Source organism: Amblyomma mixtum, chromosome 8 (genome assembly GCF_055824585.1).
Source record: "Amblyomma mixtum isolate Tamu chromosome 8, ASM5582458v1, whole genome shotgun sequence".
NCBI lineage: Eukaryota > Metazoa > Arthropoda > Arachnida > Ixodida > Ixodidae > Amblyomma > Amblyomma mixtum.
This window is the reverse complement of record NC_143019.1, coordinates 36115321-36136288: the sequence shown is the minus strand read 5'-3', so window position 1 is coordinate 36136288 and position 20968 is coordinate 36115321. Positions and strand designations below refer to the sequence as shown.

General features: G+C 48.3%; 1 protein-coding gene across 1 annotated transcript in view; it reads right to left on the bottom strand.

Annotated features, from left to right (window-relative positions):
* Positions 1 to 207: 207 nt before the first annotated feature.
* The window catches only part of LOC149332082 (neprilysin-1-like), a 39408-nt gene continuing 18647 nt past the window's right edge, over positions 208 to 20968 (bottom strand). Inside the window, exons 6-12 of the mRNA XM_089555687.1 lie at positions 19678 to 19837; positions 13234 to 13332; positions 10337 to 10645; positions 7550 to 7747; positions 6557 to 6786; positions 5264 to 5407; positions 208 to 842 (exon numbers count right to left, since the gene is read on the bottom strand). Coding sequence (XP_089411813.1) covers positions 489 to 842; positions 5264 to 5407; positions 6557 to 6786; positions 7550 to 7747; positions 10337 to 10645; positions 13234 to 13332; positions 19678 to 19837 — 1494 coding nt within the window. The 3' untranslated portion in view covers positions 208 to 488. The remainder of the gene's footprint in view (positions 843 to 5263; positions 5408 to 6556; positions 6787 to 7549; positions 7748 to 10336; positions 10646 to 13233; positions 13333 to 19677; positions 19838 to 20968) is intronic.

Here is a 20968-nt window from a genome sequence, read left to right as displayed (position 1 = left end):
CTACATTGCCCACGAGCTTGCGATTTCGCTGTGGCGGTGCTCCGAGGAGGCACAGAGACCGACCTTGAGCCGTCGCCTAGCAACCGCCGCAGCTGGCGGACGCCGCGCGCTCACTGCGCCATCTAGCATGACGTCACACCGCGCGCCTCGCCGCGAAGCCGCTGCCGCCGTTCGGTATGAGGTCACACCGCTTGCCTCGTCGTTGCGCTCACCTCCGCTCGCTTCGCCAGCTGTGTCGCATGCCTGATAACATGTCGGAGGATTGAAAAGGAGAGCTCGCGTGCGCCACAACCACAGTTGAGGAGGCAGTGTGGCAGACTATCTCGAGCGGAAAAGGGCGGCCACTGTTTCGGTTGCCTTTCGCTCCGTATAACCCAGCTCAGCCGAGCTGAGCCACAGCCATGTTTTAGCATGGGAGGAAACCGACAACTGCGTTTGGTGAAGGCAGTTGTAGCGCTTACAAACCTGTTTATTTGCGTGACACTACTCTACCAGAACGAGCACTTGTCCGCAGGGTTCATGAAATCACCAGGATTGCAGTGGAATGTTTCGGCGAACTCCTGCATGTTCTGCAGCGGCACGATGCAGCGCGAACGGGCTGCCCAGTAGCGGCTCGAAGGCTGTCTGCGGTTATCTTCAGATGGCTTGGCACACCATTTGCTGCAGTGCGCCACGAAGAGAAGCTGCTTGCCAGTAAGCGGGATGCCTGGCAGATTGGCCTCGCGCTCATTGGAAGTGAGGCTTCTGAACGCGGCTTGCGCCAGCAGCAGACCCGTGAAGTCGGCAAACCCTTCGGAGTCCACGCTGTCGTTGAGTGTCCGTGCACGTGCCGACGATTCCGTCTGCAAGCGGTATTAGACAATGTTAAAAAAACACTTTTCTATTTTTCTTTTCTACTTGCACTAAGAATTTACCTTATTACACGTTCAGACACCACTTCTTTATTAAACCTTTCATTAGAACGAATTATGGTATGCAACTCCTCAACTGGCAAATTCCTAACTGTTTGAATCTTTTCCCGCCTTTAATCGAAATCATTAATTGTTGTTGTTCCCTCATTTCCTTCAGGAAAAAAGGGGAAAATTTTTTCTGTATAAGTTGTAAGCATACCTACAGTATTTGGTCGGTGGTGCTGCTTGCGAATAGCATATCATAATCCAGTGTTGTCCTGTGATTTTATTATTTTCTACTGCATGAGTTTCTGCCCACTGATTGGTTCTGTATTTTATTATTCAACTTATTCTGTCAATTTATTTTGTACTTAGTTTACACAATTGTATAATTTGACTACTTAGTGCTGGCTTCAACCCCGCTCTTTTTAATTTCCTCTGTAATCGACAGATTGCCTCTGTTCATGTGCAAGTTTGCTTTATTTGCAGTCATTCCTATGTGTGTGCTGTATGTGCTGCAAGTTTTGTAGGGACATTGGCCCAGTCAGGCGTTTATTGCTATCGCCTTTTGCTTCTGCCCTTTGGCACTACTTCTGTACTGTCTTAAGCACAATAAACAAACAAACAAACTTGCACTTGATAGCATCGAAGGGGCTCTGAGCCGCCTTTCGCGCTACGTGAGTTGAGAGATGCTGCGGATAGAATACGCCGTCATTAGTGCGCTAAACCTGCCCCACGGTCGCATGCGGCAGAAAATTGCTCAAACCTTGAACACAACGATAAGATAGCGCAGACCATACTGGACACCAGTCTTTCGTGCAGCTGAAGATATTGAACCACAAGGGGGACAGCGCTAACCACAGATGTAATGATATGCTAGCTACGTACAACCTCGTCAGACACCACGGGTTTTATTCTTGAAATTCGTTTTTCACCACGTTTTATACAAACGCGTCAGTTCTGCGCCCGGAATTTCGTTGAAAGATAGGCAGTACACCGTGTGCTCGCACGCAGACACTTTTTCATCAAATATGTAGCATAAGAGACGCTATGAGCAGCATCTCAAATTAGTTACTTTGTCTAAATCGGCTTCTGCTCTCATCAGACAAATAAGTGCCCATTATCTCTCTAGTAAACATGAGATCTTCTGAGGTGCGAACAAGACAATCGAAATACGAACAGCAAAACAAAAAGATCTGAGCCGGGGGAAGCTCAATACTATACTGTCTTTTTTTTTACATACAATACTGTCTTTTTTTTCTCTCTCTCTCTCTTTTATTTTCTCAGAAGTGCAGTCGCATGCCACTGCCTACTTGCTGTACAGGGGGGTGGGAACCTTGTCAAGCGATAACCGCTTTTATTGCCATCCCCTCGAACACTGTATGGTGATGGAAATAAATTTATTATTATTATTATTATTATTATTATTATTATTATTATTATTATTATTATTATTATTATTATTATTATTATTATTATTATTATTGTTGTTGTTGTTGTTGTTAATGTTGTTAAAACAATGTTAATTATTGTTAAAACAATTCTTAATGCTTTGGCGTACAGTGTATTAAGATATGGTATTACTATCTTTGGCTTTTGCTCGGACCGCTAGATTTGCAGGATAGACTGCATTTTAAAAAATACTCTGAAAAACGTAGCTTATAACACTCCTACTTTGTCAGCTGAAAATATCTTCCGTGAAATAGGGCTCCCTAACTTCAAATCCTTGTTCGTTGATACAGTTGTGCTTAAGCATTACTGGTCCAGTGAATTTAAACGGAAATATACCCCGACGAGACATCTCAGGAAACATAACCGGTACATAATTCCTCGTTCAAACACGAGGTATGGTGCGGCCAGGCGTTGCGCTTATGTGCCGGCTACTTTTAACAAATTGCCGGATGAAACCTTCACGGCTAGTTCCAGAGGCAAACTTCGAGAATTATTGCAGAATGAATGGTAGAGTTTCTGGTTTAGTGCAATCTGTTTCGTTTTGTCTGATTTTGCGCCTTTATGCTGCTTTCAGTTTTGTTTTGTATGGACTCACTAATTTTTAGTATGCTCTTTTTCATATTTATTGTTTTGGTTTTTTCTTTGTCTATGTACGCATTTTCACGCTTTTCAGTCACTATGCATTTTTTTAGGCACGGTCCTACAAGCCATCTAAAGGCTTAGACCGGCCTGTCTCGCCTGTAGTGCTATTGAAGGTGACAAAATAAATTATTACTATTATTATTATTATTATTATTATTATTATTATTATTATTATTATTATTATTATTATTATTATTATTATTATTATTATTATTATTATTATTATTATTATTATAGCGCAAGTTAACTTCATTTGGAAGGCGCGAAAAGTTTCCGTGAGAAGCTGTAATGCGCTTTGCTTGTATTCACTCTCGTAAAGCTTAAATGTTCGTGCACCTTTGTTGGCATATCCGCTTTCTTGTTCGCATTCAAGTTGAGTACAGTACGTGCTTACTGCACGAAGATCGCACAGCTTGTTCATTACCTCCCCAAGCTTGTGAGAAACTTGACAGTAAATTATCTCGCCGTCTACATGGCCGGAGGCGTATGGCTGCAGAACACTGCTATAAAGCGTCATCATTTATGTAAATGAGAGAAATTCGCCCTCATTTCTGGAGGAAACCAGCGGTCCCATCGTCACCAGACTGGTGGCTTCTTGTTCGAGATAACCGCACTGGATAAGGAATGTTATCTACCGACTGCACCTGAAAAAGTCAGCCACAATAGGTTTCATGCCCCAGCATTTTCGCACAAAATTTTTGAGGGTTGTAAATTTCAAAGATAACGTTATTTAAACATGGAAGGTGATGGTTCATTCTTTTGATACGTGGAAAAATCGATCGCTTGAAGCGTATCCATCGATCGCATGGAACAGTTCAGACTGCCATACAAAACCGATGGGGAACGCTTTTGAGGCAAGCAAAAACGTAAATAGAAACAAAAATTCAAGGCTGCCGTCGGGTGATCTGCGGAGATATTGACTGTTACAGGGAAATCCTGCTTTATATTAAAAAAATTCAGGGTAGCGATTTGTTGACCTAAAGTGCGGTGAGGCGAACGCCTTTAGCGCGGTGTTGCTGCTTGTGTGAGTGATGTGTGGTTAAGATGTTAATTAAGTGCACAATTGTTTGGGAATCTTAAATGCTGGAGACATTGGAGGGCGTTTTGGAGGCATCCGTCTGATTCGACGCCTTTCTGCAAACACTCTCCAGCGACCTAGACAAGGAGAACTGCACATGCGTATGGCAGGCATTGTCAGGCAGCCTGCAGGTTGGTGGTGGTGAAAACTTTTAATTTCTGAAATAGAGTTTGGGAGCCACAGAGTGGCCACGCTACATGGTCGGCGTCCCTAGTCCGGGACACCGCATGACAATGCCCCGTCTCTAGCCCGTTTCACCAGAGCCCTTTGGGACTCAAGCGAGGAGCAGTTGAGAAGGGCAGTCTCCCATGCCTCTCTGGAAGGGGTAGGGGAAGGGGGGAGGTGGGGATTTTGAGTACATGCCCACACCATGTGGAAGATATCACAGGTCTCCCCACAGTGTGGGCATCGCCCATCCGTGTTAGGATCGTAATGCTTTAAGATTGCAGGACAGAGTAGAGTACCTGTCTGCAGGCGCCTTAAAGTTCGCTCCTCCGTCTTACTCAGCCCCTTTGCAGGGGCCGGGAAAAGGCGGTGGATGTCGCTATAATGCGTTATAATTTCCTTGAATCGCAGCAGCGGCTGGTTAGTCTCCGAGCCAGAAGAGCTGGGATGAGGAGCCCGGTGAGTAAGCGCTCGGGCAGCCGCGTCAGCGGCCTCATTACCTCGTAAGCCCTGGTGGCCAGGAGCCCAAATGATTCTTTTGGGTGTTGGATCAGTGGCAGTCCGTCTTAGAATGCAAGCAGCTAAGGGGGAGATCTCCCCTGCCAAGTAATGATCACATGCTTTTCGGGAGTCCGTAATGATGATTTGCAGGCTCGGCTGCTGAACGGAAGGATGGTGGTTCGAATCCTATCGTGCACAAAGACTTTTCTTCTGTTCTGATTAGGAAAAGCGTAACGCCTCTGCTGACAACCTTCTTCTGGGGACCTTCTGTCGGCAATGATGAGGCATTAAAGGCTCTCGCCTTAAAATTCCGTTCACCAGCCGTTTTCCGCTCAGAAATGCTTTTGTCCAGACTTGTCTGGTCTTAGTACAATTTGCCAAAGTTGAGTGCGCGTAGAAGAAAACTTCTGTTTCTCCTACACTGCAGTGAACTTTCAGGTGTGTGATTTTTTTTGTTTCCAAAACTTGCTTGAGATCTTTGCCTACGCGCAAACTTGCGATCAAGCACTCTCAAGCGCACGCGGCGATTTCTTACCCGTTCGAAAGCGGCACGAAGGCAGAGCAGCTTCTCTCGGTAACGCTTCATCGTTGAAGTGTCTTGGAAGTTAACCGGACGCAGCCTGTCGTCGTACCCGATGCCCCGAACGTCAAAACCGTGCATTATTTCGTGCCCGGTGATCTGCAATCAAATATCACAGGGCGGAGTTAACGTTCCCGAAATAGTGGAGTATGTACTCGTAACTATTACAAAATGCTCCCATAGATCTCAGTAAGCCTGACTGCACGTTAAAGGGTAAAATATGAAGGACTTTTCGCCAGTGTCTCTTTAAAACCTAACAGGATGATTACGATTCTCGGTAATGCGGTGCGCTCGGGAGTGGACAGTTACCTTTCCGGCAGACTCAGACAAATACGTACATACCCTAGTTGACCGTGCACTGTGCGATGTCATTGCATGTTACTGGAACCCTCCACTACGGCGTTCCTGATAGCCTGAATCGCTTTGGGGCGCTAAACTACCACAAACCAACCAACCAACCAACCAACCAAACTAGCTAACACTAACAGTATTTGTTTAAACATGTCCCTTGTCTACATAACGTCCTACGGGTCTTTGGGTTGTTAGATGCTGGGACAAATGAAGCCGGAAAGAGCAAGCCAAGCGGATCCGGCGTAGGCTGCAGGGGGGAGGGGGGGCCGTAGGTGGCGGGGGGAGGGGGCATTGCTTCCCCTCACTCTCTCAAGGTTACAACGGCATCACTTCCGACGCGCAACTCGAAAACGGGCTAATTATAGCTGCGCTGTAAAAATGCAGCCTATCCCACATTGCTGAATTTCGATACAGTCAGTGACTATTATTAAAACGGGCCGCAGAAAATTTGAAAACTTCGTTAGATAACTTCGTCGCACACTTTTCGTTTAGGTAGAACTCACGAAGCTCCCCCCCCCCCCCCCCCCCCTCCCTTTTTCCCTAGAAGTACTGCATGCGCTTCCGAGGAGGCGACTGCAGGTCATCCCACGACTCAAACCGCGCACACCATAGCCAAGATTACCCGTCCACCGCAGCGGTGGCTTAGTGGCCAGAGCATCCGCCTTGCAAGCGGGAGGTGCGGGGTTGATCCCCAGTGCCGCCGGGTACCCACCGGTGATACAGTGGGCACAAGCTTTCGCCTGGTCTGGTGCTCGGATTATTTAGGGTGATATGACTGGGGAAATCGGTCATTGACACCACCTTGAGTAGAAGAAAGTATCTTGTGCCATGGCGCGCTTTGTCCGCACATGCCCTTGCGCCATAAAGAGCTATCATCATCATCATCATCAAGATTACCTGTCCCAGACTTCCGTAGTTGAGTGCGGGCGGTGCCTCAAAGATAAAGATGGGCAGCTGCAAAATTCCCGCGTAGATTTTGACGGTGTTCTCGTCGAAATTGTAGTAGGCATTGACGTACGACGGCCGGTACCTCGCGTTGACGTGTCCTCTGAAGGTGCGAATTGTCACCAGGCGCCGGGCCGCCATGTACGGGGTGAAGAATTCCGGGCCGACTTGTGGGAAATGAGCTGCGCCCATGCGAGAAAAGAGATGACGAGTATTGTACGTTATGTGCCTTAAGATAAAATATTCAGTTTCATTTCATGTTAAAAGCAAGCAGCAGGGATGGTGCAAGGATTTTCAAGTTGGGTTGACGAGGAATAGGAGGGGGGAGGTCGCAAGTGCAATACTTCAGTAAGGCGCGAAGTATTACCGGTTTTGCTCCTACTAAAGATAACCTAAGTGAAATAGTGATAGGAAACGATAACAGCTTAACCTATTTCTATACCAATGAAGTGGCTCCATGTTGCCTTATCATCAAATCCCGTTTTCATCACAGTCGTAAAAAACGCTGATCCCATGTTGGTCTGATCCTGCCAAATACACAATTCTAAGAACAAATACATGTTTCCCGGTGCGGAAACAACAAAAAGCAGTAGGAAGAGCGCCTTTAAAGCTAATCCTCAGAGCAGTGGCAGTCCATAGCCGATGCCTGGATAAATACATTGACCCAGCCACTCAACTAACCGCGGGCGACTATGGAGATCAATTGATCACAATGAAGTAATTCAGAAGTGAAAAAATGCTAGTAGATTAGCAGGAAAGAGAGCGGGTGACCCTTCGAAACAAGTACTAAACACAGCAGGGACCAAATGAAGTAAAAACGGTTACAATGAAGTGCTTGGCTTGTGTGTGTGTTCTTACATGGCCCCGTCCCTACAGTACTGCGCACTAGTTTCCTACGCACTAACTCGCCCAAATATCTTTTTTATTCGATCCTTCAGAGCTCACCGTAGAACCTTTCCACCAGGGTTGCGTTGCTGAACTCATCCGGGTAGGACAACTGCAACCGCATGCTCTTCGCCTTCTCCAAAGCCATTGTCCGTACGGGTTCCTGGATCCACGCAGCCTTATCGATCTTGTCCACCAAGGTGTCCATCAAGTCCGTCACCACATGTCGGGCGGCGGTCACCACACCCACGTGTATGTCTAAAGAACGTCACGTCCATTTGAAAAAGACGGTCTTGCAAGCGTAACACATCCGGCATCATGAAAAAAAATTCGCGGGACTGTTTCAGGCATGCGCAGAAAACTGGCTCTAAGCATGGTCAGGGCAGATTGATATTTATAATAAAGCAGGCTGCGAGGAGCAGTTTAATCTTATGTTTCGCACATTGCTAAAGCTACCCCGAAATAGTGCACTACAAAATTTTGCAAGCAAGAAACACCCCTGGAGGACTGCCTGATTTCGGCAAGCTCCAAGGTTAGGTGAGGATAGGTTATAGTAAAGGCAAAACGAAAATAGAGGTTTCTTGAAGAACAAGCCCTATTCTCAGATTATTTAGCCGGCCCAATATACTCGCAATGGAATACCGTCGCCGTTACTTCCGCTTTTTTACTAGTATTTTCCGGTGGACCTATTGACATCATTCAGTGGTTACAATCGACCAGATTGCATGCAAACAGCCGGGAAACAAAATTATCGTAAGCCCACAGGTGCTGCTCCTGTCTGCAGTTCAGTTTGCTTGTTTTTTTTTTTCAAAGAAGGAAACCATGTCTAATAGCTGTATTGAACAGCTTGACGAGGTCCTTAGCGTCTAGTACAAATATGGCAGCGAAATCCCAGATCACAGCAGCCTTTTACAAAAAGTCACCACATCACTACGCATTAAACAATTGGATCAAAAAAAAGGAAACTCCTTTGCACGTAACATGCTTTGTATCACATGCTCCTAAAAGAGAATCTTGGAGTCCTCACGATAAAAACGCTTAGTAGTTTTGTTAGACTGATGAGCCCGGTCAAAACATTTTGTCAATCTATTTAACAAACAAGGCAAAGTACAGCATAAAAGCTGTGTACTATAACGTGTTCGTGTTGCAGGGATGAACCATTTTTCTCTATGTCATGTTTGTCCGGCAGAAAATTTTCCTGCAGTTTCGCAAGGGCCCGATCAACGATCGCCTGTACAGTCGAGTGATGCTAAGGCGCTGTCCAGTTTACTGCAAAAAGGAACCGAGCTGCAGCTACATAGCACAGCTAAGGCACTTCTCCAAGGCACCCTCCAATTGTGTCCTTCTCACACCCTGTAATAAATATCATTGCTGCCAGGGTTATTGGCAAGTTTGAAATATGTTTAGCTAAATTAACCAAAGGAATAACTCCTGTATAGAAAGATAAGAGCGTTTTAATAAATAAGATGTTACTTTCGCTGCAAACAGAGCACTTCTAGGCAAGCTAAAAAATGACATATAGGTGTCGTTTTGTCAGGCTTCAAGGATTTTTTCGCCGCCGATCCCTGAGGGCAGGCTTTACCACTACTGATTTTAAGACTAAGATCACGGAGCCCTTGGCGATATTTGTCACGAGTTTGAACTGAGTGCCGAAAAATTTTGCAATCCGATTTTTTCACCAATAAACTTCTGTTTCGCTGCTGCAGTATTGATACTCCTTTGAAAACACTTGGGGGGCCCTTCAGCTCACCTTAAGAGCATGACGCGACAGAGTTAGGAGTTTCTACGGTCGCTTGTGGATCTCGTGTCCTTTCCTTTCAAACTCAACACGTTTGTTGGCATCACATTCTCCTTCACAAGACATCATCGTCCATATTAATAGGTGACGCTAATAAGTGTCCCAATTAACTAAGTGTTCTTGTAATGCAATTCGCCTACTGTGCGCTGTAACAGGCTAGTACAAGGCCTATGTTATTCCACTCGATGAACGTTCTTCATGAACGTTTGTTGGCATCACATTCTCCTTCACAAGACATCATCGTCCATATTAATAGGTGACGCTAATAAGTGTCCCAATTAAGTAAGTGTTCCTGTAATGTAATTCGCCTACTGTGCGCTGTAACAGGTTAGTACAAGGCCTATGTTATTCCACTCAATGAACGTTCTTCATGAACGTTTGTTGGCATCACATTCTCCTTCACAAGACATCATCGTCCATATTAATAGGTGACGCTAATAAGTGTTCTAATTAACTAAGTGTTCCTGTAATGTAATTCGCCTACTGTGTGCTGTAATATGCTAGTACAAGGCCTATAGTTATTCCACTGAATGAACGTTCTTCATGAACGTTTGTTGGCATATTAAAAAGGTGACGGTATTAAGTGTCCTAATTAACTAAGTGTTCCTGTAATGTAATTCACCTACTGTGCACTGTAACATGCTAGTACAAGGCCTATAGTTATTCCATTGAATGAACGTTCTTCATGAACGTTTATTGCCATCACATTCTCCTTCACAAGGCATCATCGTCCATATTAATAGGCGACGCTAATAAGTGTCCTAGTTAACTAAGTGTTCGTGTAATGTAATTCGCCTACTGTGCGGTATAACATGCTAGTACAAGGCCTATAGTTATTCCACTGAATGAACGTTCTTCAGCGGTGCAGATGTGGCGTGCCCGACTCCTGACCAAAAGGACAGTGATTCGATTCCACTTGACCACCATTTCTGTGCTGAGCGAAGCTGCTTTTCTGTGTCACTGCCCTCTCAACCAACCAGGATTTTCCCGTCACGCCAACGTCAAGCTTTCCACCGAACGGCATGTTCAACGCTACCGAAAATACTCACAGGTCTTAATGTACTCGTGCGTGATGGCCATCGCCATCACGTTGGAGACGAGTTCGTAGCAGAAGTCGGCCTTGGAGCGTTCGCCGCGTCCCCATTTCCTCGCGGCCTCCGCCAGCCTCGTTCCGTGGGCGAACGGGAGAAGCTGCCGAAGCAGGGTCCAGCCCAACAGGATGCGTGCGTCGTGGCGTGCCATGCGGGAGCTGTCCATCAGCAGCCCAACGACGGCCGGCGCGTTGTCCCACAGCATCACCGCGTCCTCGGCCCTGTATGTCTTGCTCGTGTAGTGCAGGATCATCCAGACCCAGTGCGCTGGAGAAGACGCCCGATTATAGGGCGTTGTTTTGTTGCGCAATAGCTGCTTGTCAAGTGAGCTTCGAGTCGGAACTCAATAGCAGCGAGAACTGTGTACCAAACATGCTTGCGTTATTTCATTCGAGGAAGGACTTTAGTAGTTTGATCAGCCAGGTTTCTTCCAGGTAATCTTTTGAAACACATTTGTAGCGTATAGGGTCGCAGGACGCCATTTTCTCAAAAGTAAAAGGGAGCGGACGGAAAGTGTTAACACGGCCAGGGTTGCGGAGAGAGCGAAAACGTGAAATGGAAAAATACGACCAACGCAAAATACAAAATCAAGATCTCGATCGATTCGCTCGCAATAGCAGCGTTTTTTGTCACGCTGATGATAAAATTATTATTCATGAAGCCTGCCGGCAAAGCATTTGTTATTTTACACTCACCACAAGTAACGTACTATTTTGTTTCACGGATGCAGATTGCGCAAACAGGAGCGCTAGCTTTGGCAGCGTTGCACCTGATGTATGAAACGGATTGGGTGGTTGATATTCGTTCAGAACTATGTTTTATTGCGACGATACCCAAAGGGCAAGCAAAAAAAGACAATACGGAAGGCCCAGCGCCCGTGTTGGCTTTATTTTTTTTCTTTATTTGTTGCTTAGACATTTGCCTAAGAGGGCGCCGAGGCTAAAGGCTCAGTGTCCCCTGACGAGGCCTCAGCACCCTGTTACATGACTTATAGGCATGAAAACACAATAGTATGGTAGGCTGGTGCACAACAGAGTCCTCGATCAGGACATAAAATTCAAATAAATATAGGCACAAATATACCCGTATATATAGGGCAACGTCGCGTTTGAACATCATGCTGAAGCGCCATCTATCTAGCGTATCATTAATATAAGTTTATACCAAAATGTGAGCATAAGCATTAGCTTCTCGTTTATAGTGCATAGGACGTGGGTTCGGATCCAACCGGCTGCATGTGGTTGTCTTTTCTTCTGTTTCAATCATGTTTTAGCGATAATACACTAATAATATCCCATCAGTTAAGTCCACAAATGGTAAAAAAGGTAAACATTCTCTGTGCTTGTTAATTTCGGTGACTGATGGTTTTCTTCTTATTGCATATATAGGCACTGTGTCGCTATGCCTTAAAACATCCAAGGGTGAATTTACAGACGTTTCGACTGGTGAGTAATCGAATAGTCGAAACATCAGTAATGCCTTATGTTTTTAATCGTGCGTCATTCTGATTATTAAGTATGTACTATAAAGTAGTTCACAGGAATGCACTATGAATCGGGAGGTGTATTGGCGATTATTGCGACACATGCTGCAAAAAAAAAAATGTTTTTCTGACGGTTGACGGTTTAATGCAGTGGAAGAGAAGTGCTACAATGCTCCTGAGTTCGGAGAGAAAAAAATCGGAGCAGGCGACCAGAAACAACCCAGTACAAATCTCTAACACTAGCATTGACACATATATACGCGTCCAGAAACTCACAATCGAGACATGTCTACAGGCAACCCTCTGTCATCGGTACACACACGCATACGTGCACGGGCGTGCAAGCATGCGCACAGTGTCAATCCATTGCGTGCCTCAGGGACCGCCCATTTTTAGAACCATGAAAAATGGCGGTTTTAATTTTTCTTTAGAGCATTTTTTTATGCTTTGCTGCCACGCGTTTCAATGCATCTCAGAGAAGCAAGGGAATGGAATGCCGCTTGCATCCTGTCCCTTCCGGACCGCTGTGCACGAGGTCCTCGAACGAAGCCGAGCGGTGGTGGTGGTGAAAACTTTTAATTTCTGAAATAGAGTTTGGGAGCCACAGAGTGGCCACGCTACATGGTCGGCGTCCCTAGTCCGGGACACCGCATGACAATGCCCCGTCTCTAGCCCGTTTCACCAGAGCCCTTTGGGACTCAAGCGAGGAGCAGTTGAGAAGGGCAGTCTCCCATGCCTCTCTGGAAGGGGTAGGGGAAGGGGGGAGGTGGGGATTTTGAGTACATGCCCACACCATGTGGAAGATATCACAGGTCTCCCCACAGTGTGGGCATCGCCCATCCGTGTTAGGATCGTAATGCTTTAAGATTGCAGGACAGAGTAGAGTACCTGTCTGCAGGCGCCTTAAAGTTCGCTCCTCCGTCTTACTCAGCCCCTTTGCAGGGGCCGGGAAAAGGCGGTGGATGTCGCTATAATGCGTTATAATTTCCTTGAATCGCAGCAGCGGCTGGTTAGTCTCCGAGCCAGAAGAGCTGGGATGAGGAGCCCGGTGAGTAAGCGCTCGGGCAGCCGCGTCAGCGGCCTCATTACCTCGTAAGCCCTGGTGGCCAGGAGCCCAAATGATTCTTTTGGGTGTTGGATCAGTGGCAGTCCGTCTTAGAATGCAAGCAGCTAAGGGGGAGATCTCCCCTGCCAAGTAATGATCACATGCTTTTCGGGAGTCCGTAATGATGATTCTCGAATTGGCGTGGGCGGCAGCAAGCGCTATCGCTGCGGAGCATTTTGACTTGAACCAATGTAATATTCTTTCAACTCTCTCTCTCCTTGTACTCTGAAATCATCGGAAACGCTTAGTAAAGAAAGTGGAGCGCACCTTTTGCAATCGTGCCTTCTGTCAAGGTTCCAAGTTTCTCCACCGTTGTCATCGTGGCCGGGAACCTCTTTATCCGCAGTTCCTTTAGGAACTCAAGCACTGCACCAAAAGGCAAGGCGAAGAGCGCAAAATTACTTTGCATTTCCACCAGCACTAGGGTCCTGCCAATCGGATTGTGAGGCAAGTGCCCACGTTGGCCGGAGGAAGCTGATGGTTGCTCAGGAGAGGTTGCTGGGGAAGAGCACGGCCGGTCTTGACGCGCGCGCTCTCTCGCTGAGAGCGCGCACGTCAAGACCGGCCGTGGGAAGAGCAACCTAGGTAACACAATCCTCCACAGGTGGCAGCACCTACCCTCACAGGTTAGTGGCGCATCACTTAACCGCTGCACCGCTGCGCCATGAGTGGTATGAAGACTACCAGCTATCTAAAAATGTTACGTAGAGAATGATCAATTCCGATTTTATGGGCCTTAACCCCTTAACGCCATCACGCCATATCCTTAAGGCGGAGCTGTCTCCACTAATGTTTTAGTTCAAACACATTACTTAACGCGGTCCCAACGAAAAAAATTGGCAGTGGTTTAGCTCTGGTTAAACCTGGAGGATTGCGAAAGCAACGAGGAGAGAGAGAGAGGCGATGGAGAGCGCGCGGCAGCGGCGGCAGCCCCGGCACGCTAGCTATGCGTCGCTACTGCGCATGCGCAACTGGCGAGCGCGGCGGCGGCACCTCTGAGTCACCCGAGCTGCGACGGCGGCGGCGCGCCAGCTGTGCGACGTGTGACGTCACTGCTCCTCGTGCATGCGCGGTATGGCCTTTGCTCAGCTCCGCGAAATGGCTCGGCGACTCCCGTAGCGTTGCTTTCGCAACAAAATATTGTGTGAAGCATTGGGTAACTCGCGTAAACTCGGGTTAGTTCGGAGGAGCGTCGCGCTAGCTGTAGCCAATGGGAGGGTGACCTTTAGGTTGACCTTGGGCAGATCTAGTATAGCAACAGGCTGTGCAGAAAAAAAAATCAGGGTGCACTTTGACAGTCTAAAGTGCGTAGAGGCGAAAGCGTTTTCCGCACCACTTTGCCTATGTGACACTGGTGATGTCGCCACTGGATGGCGTCACACATAATTGATGACGAAGTAATAACAAATGCCTACATAATGACTAATTACTGATTAATCCCTTAGTACTAATTGACTGCTAATTAATGGCGCTTAAGCTTCGCCTTTAGGAGTGGAACGCGACAGCGTGTTGTAACGCTGCCAGGGAGTCCACGGAACGCCACCATTCGTTCGGCGCGATGCCTTGCCCTTCGAACGCAACGCTTTTTGAGGAAAGGAAATGGAGCTGTAATTCTCAGTCATCTCGGTGGACACCTTAACTGCACCGCACAGGAAGGGCGGAATTGCCAGTGAAAGAAGAAAGAGAGGCCGTAATGAAGAAACTGAAAATTGTATTTCAGGAAAGGAAATTATGCAGTAACTGTCTGACATATCTCGGTGGACACCCGTCAAAAAGCGGACGCATCTGTCGACACGGCTGCCGACACGGCTGACGACACAGACGCAGACACGGCTGCCGACACGGATTGCTAACGACAGCATGAGGCATTAAAGGCTTTCGCCTAAATAAAATAAATATTGCCGCGTTGGGTTTACAGCACACGGCGGCGCAAACAAATCAGCTTCGCTGACCACTGAACGAGTTATATGGATGGAAAAACTTTATTTCAGTGTGAATCGCAAGGTCGCATGACTTTGACCTCTTTCATAAAACTTGGAGTAAAGATCAGGTTCTTCTTCCTCTTCTTCTTTGCACCACAGGTGCACCGCCAGAGACGGTTGGTAACTCGAACTGAAGCCCTTCGCACCAGGGGTGCCACGTCAGAGACGCTCTTGTGATCAGTTGACACGCAGGGATAAAAAAGGGCAATAACTGAGGTTTATGTACAGATATTTACAGCGTACAGAAGTTTAGACACTCGAGACAAATTAAACGGCAAAAGACAAACAACAAAAAGGTGGATCTGGCTAATACTAGGGGAGGCCCCTACTCGGCGTTGCCGAAGATGCGTTGCATCTGACCTTAGCGCAGAACCCCGCTTCCCACTCCGGGGTCCGGTTTTAAAGACCTAAAGGGCCCGGCCCACATTCCGTGGCTTCCAATCATGTTGCGGTCTTAACATGATTGGTTCATCCAGGGCATGGCCACCCCTCCAGCTTCCGTAAGGTAGAGCACTCTCTCCACCACAAAATAAAAACAAACACAAATAGATATTCGTGCCAGAACGTGCGCGAATCGGTTCCGCGGGGCGGGTGGACACCCGTACTCCCCGGCGCGTTCGCGAGCGGCCGCGTTCCAAGAAAGGAGACGCTCCGCTTTGAGTGCCCCCAGCCGCGTTCCAATGACCCCCGCGAACGCTACCGATACCTTACACGCCCTTCCCAAGATTCTACAAAGGGCTCAAATGCCACTTTTAGAATTATAACAAAGGGATCGGTACGGATCACAAAACCACCCTGTGGGTGACATGCCGCAGCTACACCACGAACAAAACCAAAAACAAAAAAAATGCACACGGGCTCCAACACAACATTCCGCAAAATGCACACTTAAATACACACAGTGGCATGCCTGCCGTGCGCCGTAACACAGCGTCCAAGTTGGTGCGTTGCACCCAGTTCACCACCACCAAGTAGACACCCTCGTCCTGCTCGCGAACGAGCACACGCACACACACAGACACTCGCAACTTGAGCGTTCAGTAGCACTCGCACGACGTCCGTAAGTGGCCACGTGAGCCTCCTTAGTCGCACCGAGCGTCCTTGTGTGCGTTCGAGCCACTACGCGTCTCAACACAATTAACGCTTAACTGCCACTCGGCTCATTAGGCTGGTGCCACAGCAGGGCAAGAATTCAAAAATTGCTGCCCTCCAGGATCGAAAACAACGTCCTGATCCTCGATAAGTCCAAATCTTTGACCCCACGACGCACCTGAGGGCCCGCTCTCTCTGGCGCGCCGGTACGAGCCGCGCGCTGCATAAGGAGCATAGCCCCTGCCCTGTCTAACCGTACCACTGACGCCGGTTTTGCTACTCTTGATCTGGCATACTGCAGCATGGAACGTACTTCTCCACGCAGCGACTTTCAATTTGAAAGCCACGCCCTTGCCTCCTGCTACTTCGCCTCGCTTGGAACCATTTGCCCCGTTCCTCCACGAGCAAACACTGATGTTGCCGTTCCCTGCTTGATAGGCATTTGCCGGCTTCGTGGCATCGTCTAACTCCGAGGCTCCATGAGCTCCCTGACAGTCACTTGACCCGAGCTTGCCTTGCGGCAAGTCGCCACTCATTTCCGGGTCCTCGACTGACCTGGCCGGGCACACACCGGGTGCGTTCGACAACTGCGCGGCGCTCTGCCCGGTCGGCCCAGCGGGCACACCTCCGCTCTCTGCCTCGGATGTAGAGCTGTTGTCACTAGGAACGCTACGGGGCACTTCATGCCCTATGGCCGACACAGTCTGTGTTCGCAGCAACGCCAGATTTTCTCCGCTCCCTAGCTCCGTGTCAGAGATCACAATCTCATTCATAGAGCCTGCAGGAATTATATCACTCTCCTGCTTGGTCTCGGACAATTTGGTCTCGATTGGACCTAGACCATCAGAATTGGGCTGCTCTTTTTCTTTGTTAGCCGCCCGCAGTGGCGGAAAAGCTGTGATCCCTTCAGAAATCTCGTTTTCGCTCTCTGCGGCATTTCCTAACAAAGATGCGTTCCCGCAAACCGGCTGATTGCTTTCAGCGTCCTGACTGCTGTTTCCCTGATCTGTGCATGACAAGCATAATTCTTTGTCTTCCAGCACAGGCGGCCTCACCACTCGGGAATCGGAGCAGTTCTCCCTGGCTGATTCACTGGCTCTTCTAGATTCTTTGAGCTTAGCCAGCTCGAGCTCTAGCTGCTGGCGCCTTGCTTCCAACGCCTGCAAATCCGGAGGTTTTTCCTCGCATAGCGGCGCCCTTCCTCTATTCACTTTTGCAAGCTCTGCCTGATAATAAGCTAAGCGCGCCTTTGCTAATTCCACTTGGTACCTCACATCGAGTGAGGGCCGGCATGGATAGCCCTCCATACCGCCGTCTGTACTCCTCAACTGTCCTACCGGCTCGAACACATGCACAGGGACGCTAACAATGCGACGAAGGAAACTCACAGTTTCGATGCGCCGATCCGCGTTGCCAGCTCCTTGGCGTCGCAGTCCACCGCCACTTGCACCGGACGCTGCGATGAGCTGTCGCACGCCGCTGGTCCGCCGCCGGTGACCGTCAAGTTCCCGACGCGCTGCTTCCTTGACCGGACGCAGTCCCGCGTCGCTGGACTACTGCCGTGGTCCTTGCGTCCTTGCCGCCGTGTCTCCGTAGGTCCGTTCACGAACGCTGACCTGTCGCCTTGTCCTCGCCTTTCTCCCTGCCTTCAAGACTTCTTCCTGCGCCGTCTTCCGATGGCCGCAGGATCCTCGTCGACTGCGCCAGTAAAATTTCAGGTTCTTCTTCCTCTTCTTCTTTGCACCACAGGTGCACCGCCAGAGACGGTTGGTAACTCGAACTGAAGCCCTTCGCACCAGGGGTGCCACGTCAGAGACGCTCTTGTGATCAGTTGACACGCAGGGATAAAAAAAGGGCAATAACTGAGGTTTATGTACAGATATTTACAGCGTACAGAAGTTTAGACATCGAGACAAATTAAACGGCAAAAGACAAACAACAAAAAGGTGGATCTGGCTAATACTAGGGGAGGCCCCTACTCGGCGTTGCCGAAGATGCGTTGCATCTGACCTTAGCGCAGAACCCCGCTTCCCACTCCGGGGTCCGGTTTTAAAGACCTAAAGGGCCCGGCCCACATTCCGTGGCTTCCAATCATGTTGCGGTCTTAACATGATTGGTTCATCCAGGGCATGGCCACCCCTCCAGCTTCCGTAAGGTAGAGCACTCTCTCCACCACAAAATAAAAACAAACACAAATAGATATTCGTGCCAGAACGTGCGCGAATCGGTTCCGCGGGGCGGGTGGACACCCGTACTCCCCGGCGCGTTCGCGAGCGGCCGCGTTCCAAGAAAGGAGACGCTCCGCTTTGAGTGCCCCCAGCCGCGTTCCAATGACCCCCGCGAACGCTACCGATACCTTACACTTGGATTGGGCCTAATTGGTACATGATGTACCAACTAGGCCCAACCTAGGCCCAACCTAGGCCTAACCTAGTTGTGCATCATGTACCAACTAGGTTGGTACATGATGTAACAACTAGGTTGGGCCGAGTCCCAAGGGGTTACGGCTGACGCTTGCGGCTCCCCCGCAAGCGTCAGCCGTAACCCCTTGGGACTCGGCTCCGACCAAAGCTTGACTGACGACGTTTCTTTGGACTTCTGGGTCTGGGTTGTGCATCAATCTCCAAATAGTCTGGTGTGCATTTGTTGTTTTATTGCGAAAGCAATACTAGTTGCACTTTCAGCCCGTCACGTAGCGAGGCCGGTAGCTACCATATTAGCATATTAGATTGGATTGGATTGGATTGCATTGTATAACCGATGCATCACCACAAGTTAACCACAAGCACCACCACCAGCTACACTACCATCTGAACCATGGCGTAGCTACGGATATTATTGCGAAAGCAATACTAGTTGCACTTTCAGCCCGTCGCGTAGCGAGGCCGGTAGCTACCATATTAGCATATTGGATTGGATTGGATTGCATTGGATTGATTTGGATTGGATTGGATTGCATTGCATTGTATAACCGATGCATCACCACAAGTCTAACTACAAGCACCACCACCAGCTACACTACCCGCTGAACCATGGCGTAGCTACGGATATTGCTTTCGATATTACCGGGCTTAACCAAGCTAAGCCACAGCCATTTTTATAACAATAATACCCGCAATAATAATAATAATAATAATAATAATAATAATAATAATAATAATAATAATAATAATAATAATAATAATAATAATAATAATAATAATAATAATAATAATATCCGCAAGCGGATAGCAAACTTCGTAATAAGGAGGAGACAGCTCGGAGGGAACCCCAGGACGTTGTATTTCAAACGCACTGCACGAGAGCACTTTGCTATCCCCGCAGCCGATCTCGCCTCGCGCTAAACTGCGACACACTATCACACTGTACATTCCACATCGTCATCTTCATCAACTTCCATTTGCGGGGCTAACAGATGAGGTGAGCTTAACCTCGACCAGAGCTTTTAAGCAGAGTCGCATATCGTCGTCAGTCGTGTCGACGACCCATCAAAGCAAAACCACGAGCCAACCAAGCTAAACACGTGCTTTTGCACGTCTACTCAGTTTAACTACTTGAAACCCTACCCGTTTCTGCATCCATTCAATGAACCTGCTGCATTATCTTTCCCCTAACTGAGCATGACACGAATACGCACTGATTTGCTCGCTGGCGACGATGCGTTCGACGAGTCGCGTAGTGCTAAGCTCCCAGTCGTAATCGGTGAGGTAATCGTGGTACACCTCCTCCAAGCGCTTAGCGTTGCCCTCAGTGTGAGCCTTCCGCAGCCAGGTTTCGTCCTGCGGGTTGATCTCCATCTGCGAAAGTAGCCGATTCGGCGGCTTGAGTCGAACGGCTGAATCCTCTAATTATAGCCTGAGTTAGTATTTCCTCTTTGTCTTTTAAACACTTGAAAACATCGATAACACTATCCGCGTTTTACGTGACCGGAGGACATGAAGCTGTGCCAGATTCTACGCACTCAATTCGCCCCGCCTCACTGGCTCAGTGGTTACCGCGTTCGGCTGCTGACCCAAAAGACGCGGGTTCGATCCCGGCCGTGGCGGCCGAATTTCGATGAAGGCGAAATTCTAGAGGCCCGTGTACTGTGCGATGTCAGTGCACGTTAAAGAACACCAGGTGGTCGAAATTTCCGGAGCCCTTCACTACGGCGTCCCTCATAGTCTGAGTTGCCTTGGGACGTTAAACCCCAATAAACTAAAGAAGCGTTTGTATAAACAGACTTGATGGCACACATCTGGTATATTGCGGAAGGCCCGGTTTGGAAACCGACCTGCTTTTTTTTGTTCGTTTAGCGGTCAGAACCAAGGTCCAAATTATTTCACGCTGCAATAATTGCTGTTCCGATTTTTTTTTTTTTTTTGCATAGCCCAAGCGTGACTGGAAACATCTTGCTGGAAACATCACTGCTAGTATAGGCCAATCCAAATTCGTTAATTTATAGCGTTTAATCAGGAGCCTAACCATTGTGCTTTCCAGAGTGTCCCTCGTTTACTACAAGCAGCTTTGGGTAATTCAAAGGGATATCAGCGAACACTGTGGCCATTCCACTGAGGCGCCATGTACAGTCGTGAGCAAAAGTGGAGAGATCGGCGCTTCGGCGGCGGGAGCAGTTGCGGGGCCGCCCCACGGCGCTGCTATCTCGCCTAGATGTCAGCAAGGCTTTCGACAACGTGTCACATGCTTCCATCCTGGCAAACCTGTCACAAATGAATGTAGGCACTCGCACTTACAACTACATCGCCGACTTTCTTCATAACCGTACAGCAGAACTTCACATTGCAGACCTCCACAGCGAGAAAATCACACTAGGCACCCGAGGAACACCACAAGGAGCAGTCCTATCTCCGTTCCTTTTCAACACTACAATGAGAGGCCTGTCTCCGCTCCTGGAAGAGATACCTCACATTAAACACTCAATATATGCC